Here is a 26,153-nt window from a genome sequence, read left to right on the forward strand (position 1 = left end):
AACGAGTTACAGAATTTCGCTGGTGGTCGCTCAAAAAGGAGTTGTATAACTCTGGTCAGGGCGCTCATTTCTCCGGGTTTATCTACATGCTGAATCACGTTTAATCTGACTTGGTCAGAGCCTAGCTCTTAGTGGGATCTTAGGACCTAGCTCGTGACGAGGGGTTGGATCCCATTTCCTGGATCGTCTAGATTGTTAGACTCGGCAATGGGTACCAACTTTTCTCTTATTAGAGGCGCTTGTCACGTCTACCAGCCTTTTTGAATCGCTCGTGGTACAGCACCACTTGTGTCACACTAGAACTAGTGTTAGGGCGTATGCCTGAGCCAATTTTAAACGTGATTTCGCGTAAATCAGAGGTGATGGACTCGATACGATCGATTTCGTCTTCTTTCGTGTGGGGCTTAACTCTTGTTCGGTATTCACCGTGTGTTTCGCGTGTACTCGTCGACATGTAGTGTTGATTCCACCGATCGAAATGGAAATCATAGATCATGGGTTTTGTAAACGTGAAATACCGCAGTGTCGCGCGAAAGACTTTCATAAATGATTAGTCCGCGCGCGATTATAGTGTATTATTCGCGAGTGTTTTACGCGAGTGTCCTGTGCGAGAGGATGTCAACCCGATTCTGAGAGGAGGAGGAGGTCTGGGAGGAGACATCGGGCACCAGTGGAACAACTTTGCGGTAAATATTTTTTTTTACTTGTGTAAAATTAACCTTTTTGGCTTGTTTTTAAATCATTTTATTTGACAATGATTTAAAAATAATTAGATAAAAGGAGAATTACTTAAAAATTACTTTAAAATTTTATACAAATTTATTCTTGCTAAGATCTCCTTTAGAGAATATTGTAATTATTTTATATCTAATTAAATAATGGGTACAAAATTCGATGCCTATAAAAATTACATTTTCAAAATTGCATAACTATTTTTCAACTAACTGCGTTCATATAGCAATTATTTTTTTAAGTAATAATTATTTCTTTATCCTGTTTTAATTTATATTTTAATTTATTTGTTATAGAATCATCGTAGCGACGTTGCAGTTATAACTCCACTGTTGGGCATCGGGTCGGTGAGTGATGAATCAACATTTTTTTGGGGTAACGGATGTATGATAATTTTATTAGTATATTATGTACATACCTGAATACATGTATGCATGTATTTAATAACAATACACGGATAAATATATGTACAGCATTGCATATATCCGTTTCCTTAAAATAAACAAGTTAAAACTGATTAGGATAATTTTAGTCCTATATGCCTAATTCTCTGGCGAATTTTGTGGGTCCATCGAATTTCTAAAGATTAGTGTTAGAAAATAGAGAAATTTTAGAAAACCAAACTTGAAGGGGAAATTAAGCGAGATAATGTGACAAAGTGTGAAGTATAACAAGAGCATTGATTTCTTTATTCGCACAATTGTAAACTTACGCTACAACATGTTACTTAAAGCCTACGTGTAATAAACCTAAATGATTGATACACCGTATATACAGAATCATACAAAATAGTTGATCCTCAGAGAAAAAAATCTCGTCGGTGTGTAATCCTTTCCACACGTCTCTCCTTCTTTCTTTTTCATGAATTATTTACATGAATTATTGCGCCTTCAACAGGCAGTTATATAAATAACAATAAATTCTTCGGTGTTTTCTGTACACGTTTCGAGAACGGCGGAAACAGCGCGAAAGATCGGCAGTTTTCTGCGTACGATTCCCGACATCGAGGAAAATAAAGCCGATGGAATTACTATCGCACAGACACTCCATTGATAGTGATTCCGTTTCTGTTGGAAACTGGTTCGGCTTCGTAATGTCCAGATCGGCCGTACATTCTTCTTGAATGGCCACCGTATCTGTTATGAATACGTAATCAATTTATATAACATGATATCAATCCTATTTATCTCTTATTATAATATAAATATAAGTTGCACGATAATCAGATTTTTTTTTTGAAATTTGAATTTTAGAATTCTGAGACCACAGAATCGAATTCAGTGCCCTTTTTAGAAAGCAAGATCTTCATTAAGTTACTTCATTAGAAAGCTCCAATCCTTAAAAGATTAAAATTAATTGATTTCATAAAGTTGTTATTTAACGTGAGAGATTCAAACACGAATGGGATAATTGCATTTACACTACACTGTAAAAAATTACATGTAAAATTACAATTATATGGATAATTTTGGAATCCATTATTAAAGGTATATCTTTATGTAGATACGCGTAAAGTCACAACTTACAAATAAAATTATTCTTTTTTATGGTAATTAAACAATTTTTCTTAAGTTATTTTATTGATACATATAAACATAAAAATATAAATATTATGGTATATTACTATTATGTTATATTACAAAAATTCGTACATTTACATAGAAATTATAAAATATACTATTATTATTGTTGTGATTTTCCACATCAAAATAAAGATATATTTATACACAATTAGAGATAAAAGTATTAATTTTTATTAAAAAAGCACAATTTTATATATTTCCACATATTATTTTTATACCTATTCTTCATGTAATTTTACGTACTTTTCTACAGTGTATGAATCGAATTGGTGCGTCTCTTTAAATTGTTTTGCACAGTTGTGATTTACCTGTACGCGTTGCCACCTAGACTGTACGGATTATCGTAGAGACCATCCTCGGGGACGTTCTCGTACATGGTATTATGCGTGCCATCATTCAATGTCGCGTAAGACATGACGGCGGCGTTTTGATCCTCCTTCCGTTCCGCGGCTTGGACATTTTCGGTGTTTTTCACTGGCGTAGCTTTTCGTCTGTAAATATAATTCATAAATATATTTTGAACAAAATGTGCGTGTTATCTTGAGAAACAATACTCACAGCCTAAGATAAATTAATCCGAGGATAATTAATATAAAGATAATGACGCCAGCTCCGATGCCAACGCTCGTGCCTACACCTTGAGGTTCTGCTATCTCATTCGTGGCCACTGCAATACAAACAATAATCATGTATGATTCAAATTTTTCATCATACTTATTTCCTCGATGCGTAAAATAAACAGTTCGTAATATTAATGACATTAAGTTTATTTTGAGTAATCTGCTGCCAATGGGTCTTTGATAAAAGATTTTTTAATATTTAGTTTTTAAAAAACTTTGGAAATTAACCGATGAAGTTTGAAGATTGTTCGTAGCATAAAAATATCATATTTCAAAAGCGATATTATTTAGATATACATTTCAAAGTTATGATATTGATATCTTATTTACATTCGCATTTTGGCTCCTCGCCGCTCCAGAATCCTGTGTCCAAACATTTTCTTAGAAATATGCCGATCCTTTCGTACTGCGGTAAGCAGTGATACTCCGCGGCTCCTCCGTAAGTCGTCGATCCATTCACTACTATTACTCTACCATTCTCTATCGGTCCCGGATGCTTACAATCAACCGCTAAAAACATATTGCGAATGGATTTTAAATTCTTCCAGTAGTTTATCACAATATTTTAGTTATATATTTATTAATTTATTATTATATGTAAAAGTATTTGTACTGAGTGATATAAAAGGACCTAGCGGAATATAAGTACGGTAAAAATGCTCCCACGGTTTTTAGAGTTGATCTTTTTTTCTAAGGTTACTCATATAAAAAGACGCTTACATATTAAATTTTAGGTTCCTATATGAAGATTTAATCAAGTTAGAACGAAAAAACGATTTTTTACAAATTGAAAAAAAAAGGTCAATTCTAAAAGCCGTAGGACTTTACTTATTCCGCTAGATCCGTTATTCAAAATATATTTTTTATTTTTTCATATAACGAAATTATATTCATATAACAAGAATTTTGATTATGAAAGTTATTAATATTTTTTACTAAAAATATTTATTAAATTTTAATAAATACATTGCTAGAAATTGAAATTGCAACACCAAAAAATAGATATCTGATTAAAACGAAACTATATTACTATTCATGGAACAATATAAATAAATGATTAAAATTTCAGAAATTTATGTTTAGATTATGAATCTTTAAATCTTTGTGAATGGACAGCTCTGTTTGGGGTCACCCCTTTTATTTAGTAAACTAATCGTTCGATTTTCATGAAACTTGATCTATGAAGTAATTTGATAATGCTTTATTCGAATCTGAGATTAAAAATGAAAATGAAAATTCAAAATAATGGATCCAATAGGGGGTGGGGAACGGACAGAACTTATACAAATAATTTGATTATCATAAAACTCGGTTTTAGGAAATTCTTAATTGAAAAGTAACATCAAGTTTTCTGTTTTGATTTATAAAATATCAGATTGTATAAAATATTAGATTATAAAATATCATAAAATTTAATATTTTTCAACAAATTGTGCAATAAATCTTTTGAAATCTTAATCATTTATTCACATCGTTCCTTTTAACATATTTATAGATTTTTATATTAAAATGATATTTCCTTCTCGATGTTGTAATTTATTTCTGACAGCTTTATATACACATATTGAAAATAAAAATAATTAATTGAGAGATTCCATACAGAAACAAGCAGGCATTGTTCCACTCCAAGATCCATTTTGCAGACAGATTCTAGTTTCGTTTCCCTCCATATAAAACCCACGTGGACAACTATAATGTGCTACACCACCCACACTATGAGTCGACACTTGCGTCGATAGCACGCCAGTTTTCTCCGGATCTCTACATCGTATTTCTGTAAAGATTTGCTATAATTAATCTTCATAAAATTTAACTAATTGCCATCTCTTAGTTCCGCGAATATATTTTAAAATAAAATAATTAGTATAAGATCGAAGTTAATTTAAAATCAAAACATAATAAGATTTCGTTATCTATCTCTCATAATATCTTTCACAATCTTTTTTTTGGAGAATTAAGTATCGACCGATTACCTTTACAAACGGGGGTATCACTACTCCAGGTGCCATTTTCAAGACATAATCTTCTAGCAAATCCATCTAACTCAAAATTGCCATCGCACTCATAAAGTGCAGCTGCTCCATAATACGTTGCATTCGATGTCAATGTATAACGTCCATGTTGAATGTGTTCGGGTTTACCACAATCGACATCTGTCGAAACGAACGCTTATATTATATATTTTACATTTATTCGCATATAAATATCGTGGACTGATTCTTTGATTGCGAGGTTGTGACAAATACATTTTATAATTCACAGTTACCGTTTTAAGCAAACGTTTATCAGTTATTTGAATATAAAGAACAAAAACGAATTTCTGTAGTCGTCAACAATTATTATCATTTATTGTATCTGTATAATTTAACGTATAAACAGCTGACTCGGTGAAATAGACTTCTTAGTGAATAGAATAGGATATTTGGAGATACTTACAGACGCATTGTGGTACTTCGCCGCTCCACTTTCCATTTTCTTCACAGGTAGACAAAGGTTCTCCAACTACCTTGTATCCTCTTTCGCATCTATACTTCGCCAAGGCCCCAATCTTGTACGAAGTCGCGCCCGTGTTCGAGTTCTCCGCGGTTCCCGTGCGAATCAATGTCCTTCCGTACATTCGATCATTTCCAGTAACCGAAAGAATTCCATGTTCGGCCAATACAGGCTCCGGACAACGAATTTCTAAGATGAGAAATATAATACAAATGCACGTACAAACGTCGGGCCAAATTTTTATGATGATTGATATTCTTCTCGGTCGTTTAATTCCAAATTCTACTCTATTTAGTCTCAATGTAATTACCTTCGCATTTCGGAGTAGCGTCACTCCATTGACCATTATCGAGGCAGTATCTCCTCGAGATTCCATTCAGTCTGTAATTCCTCGTACAACTATACGTAATTTCGCTTCCAAGATGAGTCGTATCATTCGCATAGTCTACCGCACCATTTAAAATCGGAAGAACCTTGCCACAGTTGACATCTGTATAATAATGATTTCAATCAATAATTTAAGAAAGTATTATCGATATCATAAATTAAATTGTCAAGGAAATATATAGGGTGTCTGGTAATGGTAGAGAACTTTTCGACTCAGTTTAATCTGTTCTACTCGCCCACAAGCATTGTCGAGAGAATTATGAGACAACCTGTATATTAAGTATATATTCTCATGTTGAATATTCTTATTAAAAAAGTCTGTATTCGGGATAAATATTGCTTTTACAAGGTATAAAATTCAAATTGACTTTTATTAGCATTTGAAATATTCTGTTTTAATTTTTGTGATAAAAGCGCTAATTTTAATTTATCAGAATTACAGAATATATCTCAAAGAATGTTAAACATTAAATAATTCTTAATTTCTAAGTGTAAAAATGAAGTGAAATAACTAATATCGTTTGAAATCTGATCGAATTGTAATATTCTTCTATTTGTTTATGCTAACAAGCTACTCCGAAGGAGATCTCGTTTAAGGCTACTAACAAGTAAAGACACACATACACATACACAACCTTAATTTAAATTACTCCTTTCTAATTCAACAAGATTATATCGCGAGCGGTTTCGATGGGAAAGAGATATGAGAAAGATGACTCACACTCGCAAATCGGTACTTCTCCCGTCCATTCGCCGTCTTTGCCGCACGAATGTCTCGCTTCTCCGTGAAGCAAATAACCCACGTCGCAGTGATATTCGATAACACTGTGAACGTTTAGATCGTATCCTACTACATATCCTCCGGTAGGCACTTCTGGTTCTTCACATGTTATTACTGCAAAAAAAGATATTCATCTTCATGAAATTGTACTGAATAAACAAAGGCAATAGGTTTTTTGTATTTTTCACTAAAATTACCTTTGTAAAATTATTTCTGTCGTTATAAAATGAATTCATTTCTGTTTAAGTAAGCTAATTGCCACGTAAAATTATAAATAAATAATAAGACAAACATATATGTTCTCCGCGTGAAAGCAAAGTTATTCCTGTTTGTAAATTGATCGTAGCGTTAATTTTTACGAAAACAGTTGAATTATTTTTTTGCACAGGAAGGAATTCAGTTTCTTCGGCAAATTAATTTTTAGGTAACATGTTTAGTAAATAATCCTTACGCTCGCATGATGGTGTGTCGTGGCTCCACTTGCCCTCTTTGGTGCACTCTTGCTTTCCTTCGCCTACTAGCCAATAATCCTGTTGACACGTATATACAGCCAAGCTGCTTACCGTGGTCGTGCCGTTAATTAGAACGACGGTCCCAAACTCGATTTGAGCCGGAGCCCCGCAGTCAACAAATCGACATTGCGGCGCTTTGCCAAACCATTCGCCACCGACATTGCACGTGAGGACCTTCATTATCAATCCAAGAATCGCAATTATAAATTAATAAAATATTAGGTATATTATATTATAACTTATTCATTTTAATATATATTATACATAGAAAAGAATTGCCAAATGCGTACCACTTAAGTAATCTTATATTATATTTTCCATGGTACTGATTTGTACGCAAGTGAACATTGGAAATTGTAGCTTGATGTTTCAGGCACCTATTATACATGTTTAACTTTTTACTAATAAGAAATTAATTTGTTATAAGTCTTTTTGTAGCATGCTGCAAAAGATACGATTTAGGCAATCAATTATCTAAATCGTATCTGTAGATTTTCTAAAATTGTATTTTCTTTGAAAGTATCAAATTTATGAATGAAAATAATCAAAAATATATAAGATTGATAAAAAAATCAATAACTAATATTAATAATAATTAACTAATTTTTAATTTTATTAATTTATCTAAAATAAGATCAAGTACTTATCATAATTGTTAAAGAATAATAATAAAAACATAAAACTGACTCGAATTTATTTTCGCAATAAATTTTGTATTCTGATAAATTATTGAATTTATTATTGTCAATTATTAGTCTTATCTTCTGGAAGTACAGTTCAGGAAACTTGAAAAATTTTATAAAAATATCAATTTAATCTTTATAATAATTGCAAATATGCATATACAGAGTGAATGTAAAATATTCTATAATGAATTTTTTTTAATGAAAATATACAAATTCAGAATAAAACTGCATAAATACATTACTATTAGCTATATTAATCTATTAGTTAAACTGATCAAAAATTAACATTATATGTACCTGATTTTTTTGAAGTGTTAGCACGCACAAGGCAAGATGTAACCTGTTAAATTTTTTAAAATTAAATAAATATATAAAGAAAAATATATGTGTGATCGTCAATTGTCTGTTATTTCAGTGTGAGCTTACATTTAATTTTCGCTCCACGAATGCTCCAAACTTCAATCACATAAAAGGCTCAAAAATTAAAAAAAATTTTTCGACGAAGACCAAAGGGGCTACAAATCAAGCTGGATGTTACAAAGAAACATTATACAAACGTCGATAACAAAGGTTTTAATCTCTATCGGGGTCATTCTTGATGTTCAAAATTATGTGCATTTTATTAATTTTGACTCATTCTTATTTTGATGACTATCCAAACTATTTTGCGTTTCACGGACCGTTCCACCAGCAGATGTAAACAGCTGGTTCTACATTAATCGCATCGTAGTGTCACAAGTGTGTCATAAGCGTTGTGGTTCAATCAATGTCAAGCTATTTCTGATTAGATCGCAATGCTTATTTTAATATAACAAGTTGTTTATATTATATTAAGTAATGCTATAAAATACTGATGAGATATAATTTAGGCAACCATGGTACGCATTTAGCAACTCTTTCCTAAGAAAAAAAGTTTTGAGCAATAACATTATGACAACTATAAATTAATGATTATAAGAACTCACATTATCCCCAAATAAAATAAATCCATTTTGACAAGAGTAAGTGGCAGTGGAACCCGCTCGTTTTCCGGTAGTTGTCACGATGCTACCGTTCACTTCCGGTGGGTCGGGACACCAATCGACTGTAATTAGTTATATAGTGATATTAGAAACGCGAATCTTCATTTAACCTAAGCACGTTAACGTGAAAATTTCTTCTAATTATAACTTATAACTTATAATTTGCGTGATTTTATACATATAGGTCCGTATTCAGAATACACTTTTATCGATAGATACGCGCTTTTTTGTCATAAACTTTAAACAATTATCTAAGTATCAGACAGAAATAAATGACAAATATTTGACACTACTTATAATTAAATAGGATCTCTCTCTCTCTCTCTTTCTTCCTCTCTTATTTTATGATAAAATTTACTTATATAAATATCATATTTATGAATAACTTATTTAAAAATGTTTGTATTTGAATACATTTAAAGAAACATTTTAATAGTTAAATGTATCTAACTTATAGACATTCCTTTCGAGAAATTATATACGAAGGATATCGAGAGTAAATAATCGAATGTGTGTGAATTAATTATAGGAGCATGGCAGTGTCTCGCGCTATGTGTTAGCGCCGCGACACTATCGTGTCTCCAGATACTTACATAGGCACTGAGGTTCGTGACCGCTCCAGATACCGCCGTCGCCACATCTTCTTCTCGTATCACCCTTCAATGTGTAATTTTCTTTACACGTATAATCCGCGAAAGCACTGTACGTGGTTCTGTTGTCCAATAGCGTGATAGCGCCGTTTTCCAAATTCGGCAGCGCGCCACAGTCAACGACTGCGAAAATATTCAAAAGATGACGTACGTAGTTTACGTGATTTGTACAAAATATCCAAGATTAAGTCATTATATTCAACGCTAATTGAGGTTTAATCCTTAAATAGTGATCAATAAGAGTTCAAAATTGATAGAATATAAATACACATATTTTCGCGTGACCAAAGGGCCGCCGGATAAAAAATCGAATGAATATGGATTTCTTTGAAGCGCTATTGAGTTACTCACACTTGCACGTGGGCACGCCGCCGTTCCAAGAACCACTTGGTTCGCACATTCTATTCTTTGATCCAATTAGCATATATCCATCCGGGCAAACATAGTCTATCGTGGAGCCTATCGTTCTCTTGGATCCTACAATTTTGGTATTTTCCGATTTTTCGGGACTGCCGCAGGTTGGTGGCCCTGTGAACGGACGAAGCATATTTTTTTATGAGACGACATTTTTATGAGACGTTCTTGTGTTTTTTTCCTTTTTTTTAATTCGAAGTCGAAACGGCGAATTTTCTGGGCGAGAATATCCGAACCGAATTTTTCTTTGGTTCATAAACAAAATTCCTCAATATCTCACTTACTGCTCTGACAGATCCAGTGAAGGTAATCGAGGTTGCAGCCGACGTCATTCCAGAGCCAGCCACGACCTCCATCGAGCACGACGCAGTTTTGTTCTCCGTTGTAGTTGTTCGGCTGGTCCTTGCCCCAGGATGGCTTTTGCACGATCTCGCCTGTAAGAGTTGATCCACTTTATATTTCGATATTAAACCAGTACACATTAATTCGATATACATATGATACTTGGATCTTTTGTTATTATTTTCGTGTTATGTTTCGAGGAAACAGCAAATTAGGATAGGGTGAGGTTTTTTCATCCATGTTCAATATGTAACACATCAATAATACATCAGTTATGTTTGTAATGTAATTGAGTATGTGAGACATTTTTCTGCAAATTTTCGTATCACTTTAAAACTTAAATTGAATAGCCCCATTCTACCCTATATACTATATGTATTCTTGTATCTGTATTATAAATAACGATACATAAGAATATATATAATTTATATATATAATTAATTATTAATTGATATGTACTCTCTCTACACAGAAGATGTAATTTCCTGTCGATTTGGATATGATTATTAGATATCGGATTCTTATGCAATTTCATATTTTTTTGGAAAGCAAATTGGAAAGTAATATCAAAACAGAAATTTTTCTTATTAAAAAAGCATTCTAGAAATGCATATTTATTTGTACATATCGTGCATATTTACATATTTGTGCAAATTTGCATGTCTGCAAAAAATATCTGCATAAAAATCCGATGTCTAATGATTATACAAACTTTTACGTACTGTTTATCACGAAAAAAATGCTCCGATTGTATAATTTCGTAATGATTCTACTCAATTCTTACGATACAATTTGTTCAATTGATTACATGATACTCGATTGGCTCATCAATACGGAACGAGACCGTCGTTTTATCGAACGCGAAACCCGAATACGAATTTACGAAATTGCCCTCCCGAAATAACGATGTCGTGTAATCGTTTTGTAATTGTCGGATAATTGTCGGACAATGAATCGACAATCGAGTTATCGAATCTCACCCCAGGTTACTTAACTCCGCCCTCCCGGCCTGATTCCCACGGATAATCGTTGACGATAGGAATAACTCGCCGAAATTTCAACAACTTACCGTCCACCCATCGCCACGTTCGTGCGGTAATCTGCGGTTCCTTTTGAGCCCCGATCCAGACTAACTGGGTCTTTAACTTATCCTTCCGCTTTTCTAGGTTATTCAGAATGAATACAGATGATATGCCCTGCGATATAAATATCTTTGACTAAAATTGCTATCATCTATAAGAACATTAGTGATCTTTTTTTTATTTTTATACTAAATAGAATGCTACATATATTTATAGTATAAGTACAAATACGGACAACATATAAAACATCCTGCTGTGAAAAGTAGAAAATAGATATTATTTTTATAGTATATTTATAGTATAAATATGTAGCATTCTATTTTCTACTTTTCACAGCAGGATGTTTTATATGTTGTCCGTATTTGTACTTATTTGCAAATTGTTTTGTATTTTAATGTACACACTTATAAACAATAAGATTCTTATTGGGGGGGAGGGGAAACCGTACATGTTAAAACACAATAACCAATAGGAAATAAAGGCCCATAATGGTTGAAGTAGAATTTTTAATTATTATTTATTAATGCTTAAATAATTCTATATGAATTTGTATATACCTACTATACATACATATGTACTATATATTTGTAGTCATTTAAACTGCGTGCCGAATTAATTTTTTCGGACTTAGAAACGCAGTTAAACGACTGTAGTAATACCATTATTGCTCAATATACATTTATTAAAGAGATCTTAATATGATTGAAATTTGTAAATAAATTTATTTATTGCGGAAAATATTACCTTGGCCGGGAGTCGAACCCGGATCTTTAGCATTCCCCGTGCGAGTGTCCTAAGACTTTAGTTAGACCACCGAGGCTTAGGACGCTCGCACGAAAGCTAGAGATCCGGGTTCGACTCCCGGCCGAGGTAATATTTTTCGCAATAAATAAATGTATTTATAGATTTTCTGCATTCAGATTCTGCATTCTCATTAAGATTTTTTTAATAGATGTCTATATTGAACATCAAATTTCATTATGGTATTACTACAGTAGTTTAACTGCGTTTCTAAGTTCGAAAAAATTAATTGGACACACAGTTCAAATGACTACAAATATATTACATTATAGGTATATATGTTATACATATTATTAATATTAGTATAGATAAATTCACATGGAATTATTTAAGCATTAAAGATCTTGTTTTGACCATTATGAGCTTTTATTTCTTATAAATATTTAAGAATTGTAAAATTTATTAATATAGAATAGAATCTATACAAGAATAATCTTGCAAAGAGACAAATAAATAAAGAGAAATGAATCGTAAAAACCTTAAAACCGTGAACGAGATCGCCACCACGACCTTTGCAGTAATTTCTTGCTTCTTCGAAGGAACCGCCTTTCTTCACCATGAATTCGTAACACGTAGAATTGAAGGCAGTTAAATCTGCGTCGGCAGGTGTGTTAGCATACGCACATCTATCTATCGAGAATTCTGTGAACATTTGTTGAATATTTTTCATAGAAAACGTTTCTCGACCGTTCTGATAAATGTGTGCTTCTATGGTGATTTTCCGATTTTTTAAATTCTTAATTATTTATTAATCCTTAATTAATAAATGCAAAATCATTCGTGAGCATATACTACTTATTAGAAGAAAACTTTTTGAATTCGAACTTTATGGAAATTTTGAGCTTACCGTCAGTAGCGAAGACTTCCACTTCGCAGAGGCTTAGGCTACCCTCAACACCGACCAGTTGCAAAAAGACATACTGTCCCACGAGTGCTCTGGCACAGATGAAGGTCTTCGTGATACCCTCTTCTGTGAGTTCGATTTATCAATATGTCTTAATTTGTTCTCATTTTTCGGGGAATATTTAGAACTTAATTTGGCAACAAAGTTCAAATATATTATAGAGTAACTTAAAATAAATAATAGATTGTCTTTGTGTTCCTAGAATAATTTACCAAATATATATTTTTGTAATATTTAATGTAGACTCACGTAAAATTTTTCTAGTATATCAGGAAAAGGTACAGTAATAAAAATCGGTACAATAATAAAATATTCTGAACATTCTTTTGCTAACGTTTGTAATTCTTTCAAAGTACTTACCAATAGTACCGGGAAACCAGGCGCACAGTGGATTACGCTGCAATTCAGCGCTGCTGTTGCCCACTCTTATCTCAATATCCTGAAGAGGCTGATGACCTGCCGAGCAATCGATAAGTCATTTCTCCAGCTAACCTCAGACAGCACAGAATATTTATGATAAATATTTATGATTACTATTTATTTTTTTAAAATGTTGTATAAATATTTTATACATATATTTTATATAAAGCTTTATTCGAAATATTATTATATATTATTAAAATATAGACTAAATATTTTATGTAATGTTTATGATAAATATAAACAAATATTTTTAATAAATATTTTTTATTTGTAATGTCTTATTAAGCATTTTTATAGCACTTATCACAACATTTACAATAAATATTTCATAATATTCATAATAAATATTTATGATCCGTGCAATCTAAGACCACAAAAATATTTACTATGTTAAATATTGGCGAAATTGAGAAAACAATGTATAGCCAATATTGGATAAAAATTGAATTCCCAATATTGACCCAATATTGGTTCAACAAGTTATTCAACTGAATTATGATGTCACAAGTAAGAATTATCTGAGAATCGGTGTAAATGGAAAGCAACTTATATATCTACTATCTCTGAGAGATTCTAAATCTCCTAATATATCTCAATTTGAACAAAAATTGACTTATGAAGTTTCTGAATTAACCGATTCAAATGTAAAATAAATATGATAATATGCGGACAACTTACCGCAACAGCCTCGCGTCGTCACTCGAACAACCTTGACGGAATATGATTTGAGAAGATCAACCCTCCACCAGGGACTGGGCTCGCTCTGAGTTTCCGTGCATCTTTTCCCATCGTGTTCCGTGCTGAAGTCACCATCATTACCGTGATTCGCGTTTCCACCCCTTACGGTCGTTGATTGGTTCGCCGGTTTGCGGAAACCCACATTCGTACCTATTGTACAATATCCTATTGCAGTTTCGCCATTACGGTATCTCTTAATTCAAACCACAGGAATCCAGTTAGCTTCCATGTTGTTAGTTTTTATGTCTGCATGTTGCTTTTGTGATAGTTATAGGGTTCATGAACGTTACACGCCGCTTGTGTAATGTTTATTAATTGCAGTTTAGTCACGATCATTAAACAAGTGGCAAAATGACAATATGCTCGTTAATACCAGGACGCTTTTAACAATAACAGTAATTATCGCTGATGATTAGCTGTCAGATGTCCATTTTATCACTGTTGTTTCACATTGTATATCGATATGTGTATCTTTCTTTCGATGCATATTCTGTTTCTAAAAATAATTTTTGTGGCGATTCTAAAGCGTTGCCGTTATTACGCGGAAACGACGTGAATCGTTCCGCTACCGTTGAACAATGACAATTGTATTTTCTTGCGGTCGTACTTTTTACATAGGGAAAGTCATGGAAGCTAGAACGAAATCATTTTTTACGGCAATCGTGCAATTTACAAGAATTGTCACCAATCTGATATTCATATTGGATAACGCGGAGAAACTTATAATTAAAATTGTATACAGTACTTTTCTAAAAGATATTCCGGAACTATATTATCTCTTAGTTGAGAAATTTTTCGGGCAATTTGTTCAAGAAATTTGTTGGCGCAATTATTTTTAACAATTATGCAATGCAAATTGATATTTTTGTAATTAAACAGCTTTCTAATATATAATAAAATTTTATGAAATTATCTATACACAGTAAAAAATATTTTATATTTGTGTTAAAATCAGTCCTAAAATTTTTGTATTAAAATTTTAGCATGTCCGAGTGTCAATTTAACATATAATTGTATTATTTGAATATTTTGTGTTAAATTATAAATAATACAAAGTATTAATATAAATTATAATTAATATAAATTATAGTTAATTTTTTCTTATAAAAGAATCAATGACTGTGAGGCATCTTGTATAAAGCAAGGGAAAGTAGCTTGATTGGCATTTTAAGGCAGGCAGTATGGTGTCCTCTCTGACGAAAATGCGAATCTCGTTCAACGACCCCTCTCGCGTCCATGCCAGGCATATCACGAAAATGAATTCCGTTTCGTTCAACGGAGAAAGTCGATTGCCGTCATCGAGACCGATAGAAATCGAATGCGACGATGGGCGAATTATGAAGATGTATATAATTAAAATTAATATTATGAACGACGCGAGCATTAAGAATTAGCCAATCTCGTCAAAATATGTGCAGCAACGTTGAAATATTATGCGTTGAAATACTATTCAGAATATCACCATTCGACTTCAATTGAAAAAGATTTTAAGGGCTGCGTTCGGAAATATCACCCGTGTATCATCTTATCCTTGTTTAACATTGGGTGAATAATAAGAATAAAACGATACACGGAGGCATTCGGGTGATGTTTTTGAACACAGCCAAGAGAGTGAATACTCACCGCAGAACGGTAGGTCACCCTGCCATTTTCCTCGTGGACTGCACACCAAACTACCAATTCTGAAAGAAAGTAACAGTCATCGGGCTGGAATAAATATCGAGCGTATATATTATCGGAAACAAGAGCCAATACACGTATATCACTCTCTCTTCCAACATTACACAACTGATAACAGGTGTAATTCGCTCCGTTATGCGTGTTATGCCATAGAAAATTTTTGTCGAATCGTTGGAGCGAAAAACATTACTTATAATTTTCTGTATATAATCAATGTAATAATTACGTACTCTGCGAGAAGGAGGTGCAAGGACGTTGTAAGATAGCAATATTTGCACTTGTTCGAACTTTAAAAAGAAAAGAGAGAAACTCGATAAAAAGGTGGCTATTGTACCAATCAAAAGAATTATGTAAGTATGTTTTGAATTTCCGTAATCCGTAGGTTTTAATTACACGCTCATGCGTGTAATTATTCGTTCGATCATTTGCCAGATATGTACTAACGTCACGCATCATGGCGTGCAATATGATTACACATTTTATTAGTGAGCCTAACTCCAATAACTAAATCCGAATTGAACTAGTTAATTTAAATATCTACGTAAGAAATCCTTTTTTGGAGCGGAGAAAAGAATGTAGTCACTGGAATCTTTTTTATTGTAAACCATTACCTCGAGTTTCGAACTGACGAATGTAGCAATGGGAATCTTTGCGTCCCCTTTCGATCTTTCTTAAATATTACCCCATGCCAACGTTTGAAAACGGAGAAAGTCAGCGGTCTATCGCATTATCGATAATCACCATTCTCGACTAGCAGTGTGTACTTCGTTCGCAAAGAACACGTCGTATTGCACGCACTGAGATATCACGCGTAACACGACCACCAATTTTCAGTTACGTCCCTTATGGACGCACTGACAGGAAATTAATTTTCCCTCCCGTTTGTTTCGCAACAAAAAGCCGGTTCCCTCGCTTGCCAACTGCGTTTTGTTTCAGTCTTGTATGACAAAGGTGTAGAGTTATTGACACCTCAAGTGTTTTCTTTCTTGCTCGTCACGCTTGTCAATGATTTTTTTATCTCCTTTGCAATACAGAGAAACGAGAATCACTGTAATTTTATATTTTTTCCTCCTTTATATGATCTTAAAGAACATTATAAAAGAATGGTAACCGCGAAGAAGATGAAACGCAAATCCTTTGCAGAAGAAGCGTAGCAGATGAAATTTCGTCATTATTTATTTGTTGAATTGTCAGATTAGCTTTAATTTATTGAATATTATTCATGACATTTCAATTAATTTTCAATTAATCATATATTTATGATGTCGACATCAATATCTAATTAATTTTTACTTGTTACTCTGTCGATATGATGAACTTTTTCGAGTTATATGAATAAATTACACAAATCTGCGCAGTTTAATTGAAATTAATAAAAAAAGCTTCGAATTGTTTGAATATCGATAGCCAATCTCAAAATCATCATACAGAAAAAATACTCGGTCTGACATTGAAGAATACTAGTCTGATACGGTACTATATCAAATAAATGAAGCGCTATAATTAACATGTACGTATAACGTATTTGTAAGGGTACTACAACAGAATACACGACATATTGCTTAAAATCTCACGTTTAAGATGCATTTCAAATAAATTTCTGGCTTTTTTCCAAAGAAATGTTCCAGAATTCAAGAGTTGGAAATTTATCATTTATAGTAAGATTCTAAAAACAAGCTACAAGTAGATATGATTCTTCATCTAGGATGTTCCCTAATTAAATCGTCAAAAAATATGAATTTGGACTTCAAAACAAATAACATTTTTCTTTAAGAAGTTTGTTCGCAAACGCTTTAAGAGATATTGATTTCTCCTAGTTATAAAACTATAGAAATAAGTAATATCGAAATAATCTAGATTTGTCCTCTTTAATATTTTACAATCACTTAAGAAGTTAATGTTTCTTAAATGAAGTGTACAAAAAAGTGAGGAAAATTGTATTTGTTTTTACGTCCTAAATTCATATTTTAGATCTGGTGATTGAATCCAGAAATATTCTGTATATCTTATTAATTCTTCTTTGTTGCATATTATTTCTTTCTCTTTCTCTCTTCATACATATTACCAGCCTTCTTTCTAATTTATTCACAACATAGAAAATGGCACGCCTCTCGATCTAGATTCTTTCCGGGAAAGCAAAATTATCTACAGATGTCGCGCGATGGACGCAGCTCCGTAAAATCATTATCATAAAATAAAATAATATATTATCATAAATAATAACGAGAAGTAACTAATAAAACTGATATCGCAATAGTAGAAACAGTCGACATTGTTATAGCTGTTGTTCCAATTGCATAATGTATTTTTTTCTATTCGGATTAAAATCTATAAATTCTTTTAGAATTTTCATATAAATTCCAATATTTAATAGCTTATTATAAAATACAATTTAGTATAAATTTAACAAAATTATTATACATAAAAATAAGTGAATTTATACATAAAAATAAGTGAATTTCCACTTTTGCAAAAGGCAATCGTTGTCTTGTTATAATTTTTTGAGGAACTATAAATTGATGATTTCTCTAATTTCTTCTAATTTATGGGTGATTATTCTAATATATCACGTACGTGAAAATATACTTACCCAAAGAGTTCGTAGCCTGCATCGCAGGTGTATTTCGCTATGGTGGCGGGCGTCAAGGATTCATCAGACAACGACACCTTGGCGTTCATCGGTACAGCCGGATGACCGCACTTTAGTTCTGTAATCAGCAAAATTACAAACGCTTAGCTATTTGAAAGCGAACCGCGCGAGCGTTCAACGGCATTTCGCCGATAAAAATATCGAACAGCAGGCGCGCAACCGTCCATTATGTTTGTAATTTGCGCGAAATCATTTACGGGAGTTCCCACCCTTGCAGATGCATCCGATTCTCATTGCGGACAGGAATTGCGTTTAGAAGCTTTCAATGTTCAAAGATAATTTCGTGAAATTGTACTTTAGTAAATAGCATTCAGCAAATATCGATTTATTTATTAATAATCGCGGCAATTTTAATAGGCGATTCTCTTCTGGCGATTTTATTCTTATTTCTAATTAATTTGAATATTTAAAAAAACATTCGAATATTTGTATTATTGTTCCTCGAAAAATTACAGTTAAAGATAGCTGAAAATCGTTTGCTTCTTGATATCGATATGACAATACCGTGCGCACGATATTGATAACTATAACTACATAGGATACCGTGTATTGACACCGCGATGACGCTTACAGATTTGCAACGCTTCCGTCGTGACTTCTATCAATTGTAATCTACTTCGCGTCCGCCTGTTCGTAACGTTCGGTCGGTTAAATTTTCAGGGCATGACGTGAATCGAGTCAATCCGAAGTGGTTAAGATCATCGGCCGGTCATGCACGAAGAGGCAGACGGGAGTCACACTCACGATAGCAATTTAAATAATAGCAAGAACCCGTTACAACGATCTCTAGGGAAATCTTTGAAAAAATGCATAGCATCGTCACGTATTCGCAGATGCCGTCATTTAAATCGCTGACTTGATAAAGAGGATCAAATTCACATTTACTATCAGCAACTCTATAATCGATTCAAATAATAGAACGATTCTAAAGCGCGCGAGGAAGTTGCTCTTTATTTTCTCGAAACTTCTTGGAATAATTTTGTTCCTTTCTTCTAATTGTCTATTCTAGACTAAGAAATAACGTGTACCATGACTTTTCATTCGGGCGTTACTTTGCGAATAGTTCGAACGGACGTTGTAGGAGCCTTGAACGGGATCCCACGCGAATTCCATTACTACTATCCAATAGTTCTGCAATTTTCACGACTTGTCTCATAGAAGTAAATTCACACAGTTGGTTATCTATTGTTATATTATGACGATCGTCTTTGTACATCTTGCCTTGATATATTTCTTTTACTTTTTAATCTGAGTGCAGTCACACGTGTAGGTTGTAAAGAGAAAGCGCACAACTTTCAGGACACCGTGTACACCACGGTTAACTAGGCGAGATATAATGCATTCTTGAGAGAGACTTGCTGATGCGCTCGCATAAGGCGGACTTTTTCTCCATAGGGAAAGTCTATTGGATCGCGATGGAAACGCACCAAAGACTCGCAATTTATGTCCCGAATTGCGCGTAGCGGTCGCACGACGTGAAATTCATCTATTTGTTCCTATTTCTATAGGAAATCCTTCATGGAGGCTTTTTCACACATTTCTCTCAGTGCCCTTAAACGCCAAAGCGCCTTTCTCGCGTATTTTCAATCCCGTATGTCGCGTTGATCCCATTCGTCGTTTACGTTCTCACGTATATTCGATTTTCTTTAACCCTTTGCAGTATGGCGATCACGAAACCGCTCTTTCAAACTATAAAGTACCTATGTTTTCAGATTTCACGCGTGTCGTTCTACTTTTCGGAATTACCTCATAATGCACCGCGTTTTACTTTGTCTGCTAGCGTGTATCTATTGGCTACGTTTGAAAACGTCGCTCGGATACTTGCATGATCGTTTTGTCTTTGTTACTCACTCAATGTTAAGACAAAATGATGCATTCGAAGCATCGGAGGCATCCGAGTGATATTTCCGAACGCAGCATTGTGTCTGCATGATGTTGAAATCTTACGTCAACTAAATATTATATACAATTAGTTAAAGACAGGCCTTGTAGAGTGTGAAAAACTTTTTTAATAATTAGGTAGAGCAATATTTTACATACAAATATATCTAACCTATACAGAAAAAAATTGTTATCAATTTAAAACTAACATATTCTATTTAACGCAATCATTGTTTCCTCTATAAGCAACAATATAAAGTCTTTTTTAAAGAATTTTATAATCTCAAATTTTAACAATATTATATTTTAATATTAATGTTGCAATAGTTATCTAAAAAGCACAATATTTTAGTAAACACATGTTGGTATATTATGTGTTTATTAAACATAAGGTATAAAATTGGTATATGTCATATAAGTTAAAAATATATAGTTCATGGAACACCAGAATTTTACAAAATACTTCAGAACGAAAAAATTGCCCCTTGTTTATACTATATTAACTATTGTTGGCTATAAATCATTTTTTAAATTGAATTTGTCTTTAAAATAAATTTCTGGGTTTTATATCTTATTATCTCAGTTGAAATATATACATCATTCTTGCCTATCATAAGCGATTCTCGAAGAAGCGATACGATCTCGTCGATTACATGCACGAGCGAGGTCGCACTACTCGCGGAATAATTTTCTATTGTACTTTTAAGGCCGATCGTAGCGGATTACCTTGGATTTTTTTCGATAGATCGGCATCCGTAATTGCCAGAATAATGATACCTTGATTAATTAAGTATAATAAGTTCTTCAAGTATTAACGGTAAAACGAAGAGCTTACCGTCATATTTCCTTTGCAATAATTATCTCGAAAGTAATTAATTAATATTACTACAAACACACAGTTAATAAACAATATCAGAAGAGTTAAGAATTGAAAGTTATCTAAAATTCTTTAGATAACTTTTAAATAATTATTCTTTTTCGTAATGCACCTGAAAAAAATTATACAAATTAAAAAAAAATCGTATTTTTATAGAGGAAATCGGCAAACATTAAAAATTAAGAAATAAATTATATTGAGGTAAATTAAATAAATATCTAATTTTAAATTGAGGCATAATAATATAAATCCTAATTAATAAAAAAAAATAATATAAATCCTTTTTCCTCAAATGATTTATAAAAAATATAAATTGTTTATATAAAAATTTTTATATAAAGTTATAGCAATATATACACTTCTAGTTCGATGTATACTTTGCTTTATAATTTATAAGTCGGTAATATCGAATATTTTTATTTTCAAGTACAAATACTTCTTAAGGAATATTAATAAAATCACGGAAGGACTCTCACATACATTCTTGGGGACGGCGTGATCAGTAATCTGATGTTAAAAGAAAAGGAAGAGAGAATATTTCTTTGCAGCGGCGTCTCCCGGAGGCGTTTCGTTAATTTTAACTCCGCGCGAGGCTGACATCTTCGGAGTGAAAGCCTCCGGTTATTATATACTGATTCGAAACGCGCTCTTGAGAGAGAGAGAGAGAGAGAGAGAGAGAGAGAGAGAGAGAGAGAGAGAATCGTATTTCTCACGAAGTGAAACATAATTCTGCATACTTATGCACGCATGCGAACGCTTTAATTAGCAGCCAAATTCCATGAACAACTGAATTCGTTGACAAATACAAATTTTTCAGCATCTTGAACGAGACGTGTGAAATAATCTTCTCGCGTAATTCAATCACTGTTAAATCTATAGTGTCAAATTTAATTTAATGTGAGTCGTCACTGCTCCTACTCAATCATATCGTTATTTTATACTAAAAAACAATGATTATATTTGACACTGTACAGTATAAATTTGAAACTATGTAGTGTCAAATTGACACAATATAGTGTCAAATTTAATTATCGTTTTAATAAAAAATAACGGTATATTTAGTAGGAGCAGTGGCGACTCACATTAAGTTAAATTTGACGCTATAGATTTAACAGTGATAGACAAAATATTCAAACGGCACGCAAATATTGACCATGTTTTCTTTCTTGTCTAAACGAATATTTGAAATTGCTTTTAATTAACAAAACCCGCGATCGGATGATAAACTCAGAGAAAAATGTAGTGACAGCAACTATAAAGATGACAACTATACAAGTATATAGCTGTCAGCTTTATAGTTGCTACATTGCCACTGTCTTTTTTTTTACAATGAGTGTAGAAGGAGATGGAAATTAATTTTTGGTTGTATTTACCTTCGAATTTCTATTCGCGATTGAATCACTACTCATCAATTGTTTCATAAATTATTTTCTCTCTGATTCCCAGATGATAAATTATTTTCACTCAGGTGACTCAGCATTTGTTTTTACTTCAGATAATCCCAACAATAGGATCTTCTCGTTTTCTCAACGATTTTTTTCTTGGATTTTAATTACTTTCCCCATTTTATCGCGATTTTATCGCGATCGATTCAAATACACATACGCGAATCTGCGTTTTTTCACATATGATTAGCGTCTATGTAAATTTTAACTGATTATATTATACATATACTAGATTTCAACTCGAGTGAAGCAATCATCTCATATTATCTCTCCTTATCCTCTCCTCTTTATCTTATTATTAACATTTAGAAATGTTTTCTCTTTTGAATGTAACCATTAATTTCCAATTTTGAATTCAGCAAAAAATTAGAAAAGAAATCATAAAGCTTGGTAGCATATATAGAATCCAATTATCTCAATAATAAAATTTGTTTTTTATCAACGATCAAAAATTGATCGCCTTGGTTTACTCGATTTATCTAATTGATGCGCAGTTTATATAATTGAAAAATGTACTTGAAATTTATGTAAAAGTATTATTAGATACCAAGATTCAGTCTTTATTTATCATTTCTTTATTTATTCGTGTTATTCACACAGCGGTATAGTTTAACTTATTATTGAAAAATAATTTAATTTAAATAAATTACTTAACAAATATTACGATAAAAATAAATTTACATAAAGGACATTGATTGTGAATAATAATGCAATTAAAATGTAGTAATAACTAAAAGGATATAGTTAAATTTAGTGCTAAATCGAGTCGCGAGTACATTGGAGTAGCGATAATTAGGAACTAGTTTCTCGGAGAAGCCTCGACGATTGATGACAGAAACAAGAAAAGTTACGTGAAAAACCGGTCGACGGTTCTGCGTAATAACGATGCGCTAGCAACGTGAGTGAGTCTTCGGCATGGCTTCTTCGGGTCTGGGTCACTCGGTTACAAAACCTCGAAGCCGAAATAACGGTACTTATACCGACGAAGCTGCTTCGGAGTTGATGGGGATTAACCGCTGTCAGAGCGTGTATGTCACGGTACAGTTCTACACGCATTATCATTAACGATCGATATATCGGTTCTGTCACGCCAACGGTATATTGAAAACAAGAATATACCTTCGAAATTCCAAATCTAGGCACAGTCATAGCTTCGTGAAATAGAATTTCCAGAACGTGAAATAAAAAGGTGACGGCTATTGCATAATTCAATTAAGTCGAAAAGATTTATATATAGATTTAAATTTAAAAAATATAAATAAAATTCTATTCTTCACATTAATGTGATAATTTCTAAGCGAATGTCTTCTGGTTTTATTTAAATTTACAAGTTGTTAAATTTTGAAGAGTGATAGTTTTCTGTTAAGTTTCTGCTTCTCGACATTGATTCATTAAATGATGCATGCTAAATATTCTATTTATGTAGCGTATCGAACATATTAACAATCAAAGTAATAGCATTGTCATTAATAATCTATTATGATTTAATTCACTTTTTTTTTATCTTCTTTTATTCAAAGTAAATAAAAAAAATTATTATCCTATGATCTGTTTACCATATGCTATCTTATTCATTAACGATTCGAGACATATTGTCTCCTATCGCTCGTTTTATTCTTAACGTTGACACCTATTATCCGAAACTCCGTTACGTGTCCCTCATTTATACATGTTATCTTTACATGCGAATACACGAAGGAATTCGAATTACGAAACACGATCTGCAATTTTAAAACATTTTGAGATACATAAGTCACAAGTATAGAGCTATTTTCTATCATTCGATTGTAAAAACATACTTCTAGTTTAAAAAAACATTCGAAAGTAATTTCATCGAAAGTAATTTTTTCAATCGAAATCGAAAACTAGGATTGAAACGACGGAGCAGTAGAGCATTCACCGTCTTATAAGTTATATATAGAAGCTATAGAACAAAGCAGAATAAATTCGTACTTAACGTTATTAATCAAAATCGTACTTAACAATAACTTAGGAATTTGTTGTTAATTTGTTGCTATCAAAATATCTAAATTGTGAATTCGTTACTTGCGAGATAAATATACATAACAATAAAAAACCTCTCAGCGTACAATTGTAACAGTAAAATACTAGAAAAAAACTTTTCGCTCGATTAAATTTGATACAAAGATTTTGTTGCTCTCGAAATATACAAGTTTCAAATTTGTTGCTTGCGAAATAAGCATAAATAGTAATGAATGCGTTCAAGTTAACAAAGCGGCCAGGTCTGTACGCCGAACAATTAAACATGATTGGTTGGATCCACGAGGAACCAATCATGTTCATTCGCTCGGCAAGCATGTCTATAGCCGCTTTGCCGGCTTGAACTCGCTCAATGAAAATCTGCGTGCAGACCGATATAAGAATAAAGTATCAGTACACAAAATTCATTGCTTGTTGAAAAATTGATATTTAAATTGTTGTTCTCGAAGTATCTACAGACAATATCTCAGTACCAATTTTAAGCGAGTAACAAATTTTTTATATTTATTTTTGTACCGCCTGCACGGAGAGAAAAAAATTTGCTATGAACTCTAATCCTATGCCATAATGGCAAATTCTAATTATTAAGAGATGTCATAACAATGAAATCTTATATAAAATCACAATATCAGTTGCCGTTGTTGCGCTGAAGTTATATGTCGAGATTATGTATATAACGGTAGAGAAGCAGAAACAGTTGTAACAACACACACATACCCCGTCACAACCAGGCATATTTACATATTTTAATTGTTGCTTAAACAATAAAATTTCAAGACGTCAATATAACTGTAAGTTATTATTTATAAAGATTCTAAAGATAGTAAAGATTTCTAAAGATAGTAAAGAGAGTAAAGATTTTACTGATGAATTGACAATTACATTGACTTACAAAGTTATTTACAATTATTACGAATTCGTTTGTCATATTATAAATTTTTAGAGATACAAGGAATAATTAAATTTTCTTAATAAAGTAATGTTATCAGCTAAATTAAAAAATTCGATTTCAATGATTGTATCAGGTCCAATTGGAGATACAAAAAATCGCGTGATCGATTTGCGAGACGAGCTTTTGTAATACCTCTGCACTCTACGTGCGGCACGTTGTTGCTCTCTCGCGTTAAGTAAGAACGTGAATATAACGATCGACCTGTGCACCGCGGATCTGTAACGTTGCATACATGCGCACGCGGTATCAGTAGAATCGATTGTCGAGGAAGTTAGAAAGTAGGTGTGCCCATGATCTATCGCAAGAGGGAGAGGTCGATCCACCGGGTGTGTACGTCGATACAATAGCGGAAGGAGGCTTCAAAACCGTATACTACAATTTCTCCCGCAAGTAGATTACCTAACAAACACATAACATTTTTCCACGATCAGTTTGCGAGCTTTTTGAGTCTTTTCTTTCGCCGGCATAAATTCAAGTATCGTGAATACCTAAAGGCA

The 26,153-nt window shown here is 32.7% G+C and overlaps 1 protein-coding gene across 1 annotated transcript in view; it reads right to left on the reverse strand.

The window, feature by feature from the left end:
• Positions 1-1,234: 1,234 nt before the first annotated feature.
• fw (CUB and Sushi multiple domains furrowed) overlaps positions 1,235-26,153 on the reverse strand; it is a 35,715-nt gene continuing 10,796 nt past the window's right edge. The window contains exons 2-22 of the mRNA XM_018444650.1: positions 18,441-18,558; positions 15,794-15,852; positions 14,111-14,320; positions 13,370-13,465; positions 12,953-13,075; positions 12,584-12,747; positions 11,292-11,418; positions 10,165-10,314; positions 9,818-9,994; positions 9,410-9,589; positions 8,760-8,878; positions 7,048-7,282; positions 6,537-6,710; positions 5,739-5,918; positions 5,372-5,617; positions 4,909-5,088; positions 4,536-4,709; positions 3,266-3,445; positions 2,874-2,982; positions 2,624-2,806; positions 1,235-1,868 (exon numbers count right to left, since the gene is read on the reverse strand). Coding sequence (XP_018300152.1) covers positions 1,763-1,868; positions 2,624-2,806; positions 2,874-2,982; positions 3,266-3,445; positions 4,536-4,709; positions 4,909-5,088; positions 5,372-5,617; positions 5,739-5,918; positions 6,537-6,710; positions 7,048-7,282; positions 8,760-8,878; positions 9,410-9,589; positions 9,818-9,994; positions 10,165-10,314; positions 11,292-11,418; positions 12,584-12,747; positions 12,953-13,075; positions 13,370-13,465; positions 14,111-14,320; positions 15,794-15,852; positions 18,441-18,558 — 3,290 coding nt within the window. The 3' untranslated portion in view covers positions 1,235-1,762. The remainder of the gene's footprint in view (positions 1,869-2,623; positions 2,807-2,873; positions 2,983-3,265; positions 3,446-4,535; positions 4,710-4,908; positions 5,089-5,371; positions 5,618-5,738; positions 5,919-6,536; positions 6,711-7,047; positions 7,283-8,759; positions 8,879-9,409; positions 9,590-9,817; positions 9,995-10,164; positions 10,315-11,291; positions 11,419-12,583; positions 12,748-12,952; positions 13,076-13,369; positions 13,466-14,110; positions 14,321-15,793; positions 15,853-18,440; positions 18,559-26,153) is intronic.

Source organism: Mycetomoellerius zeteki, unplaced genomic scaffold (assembly GCF_001594055.1).
Source record: "Mycetomoellerius zeteki isolate Tzet28-1 unplaced genomic scaffold, Tzet1.0 scaffold151, whole genome shotgun sequence".
In the NCBI taxonomy this organism is placed as follows: domain Eukaryota; kingdom Metazoa; phylum Arthropoda; class Insecta; order Hymenoptera; family Formicidae; genus Mycetomoellerius; species Mycetomoellerius zeteki.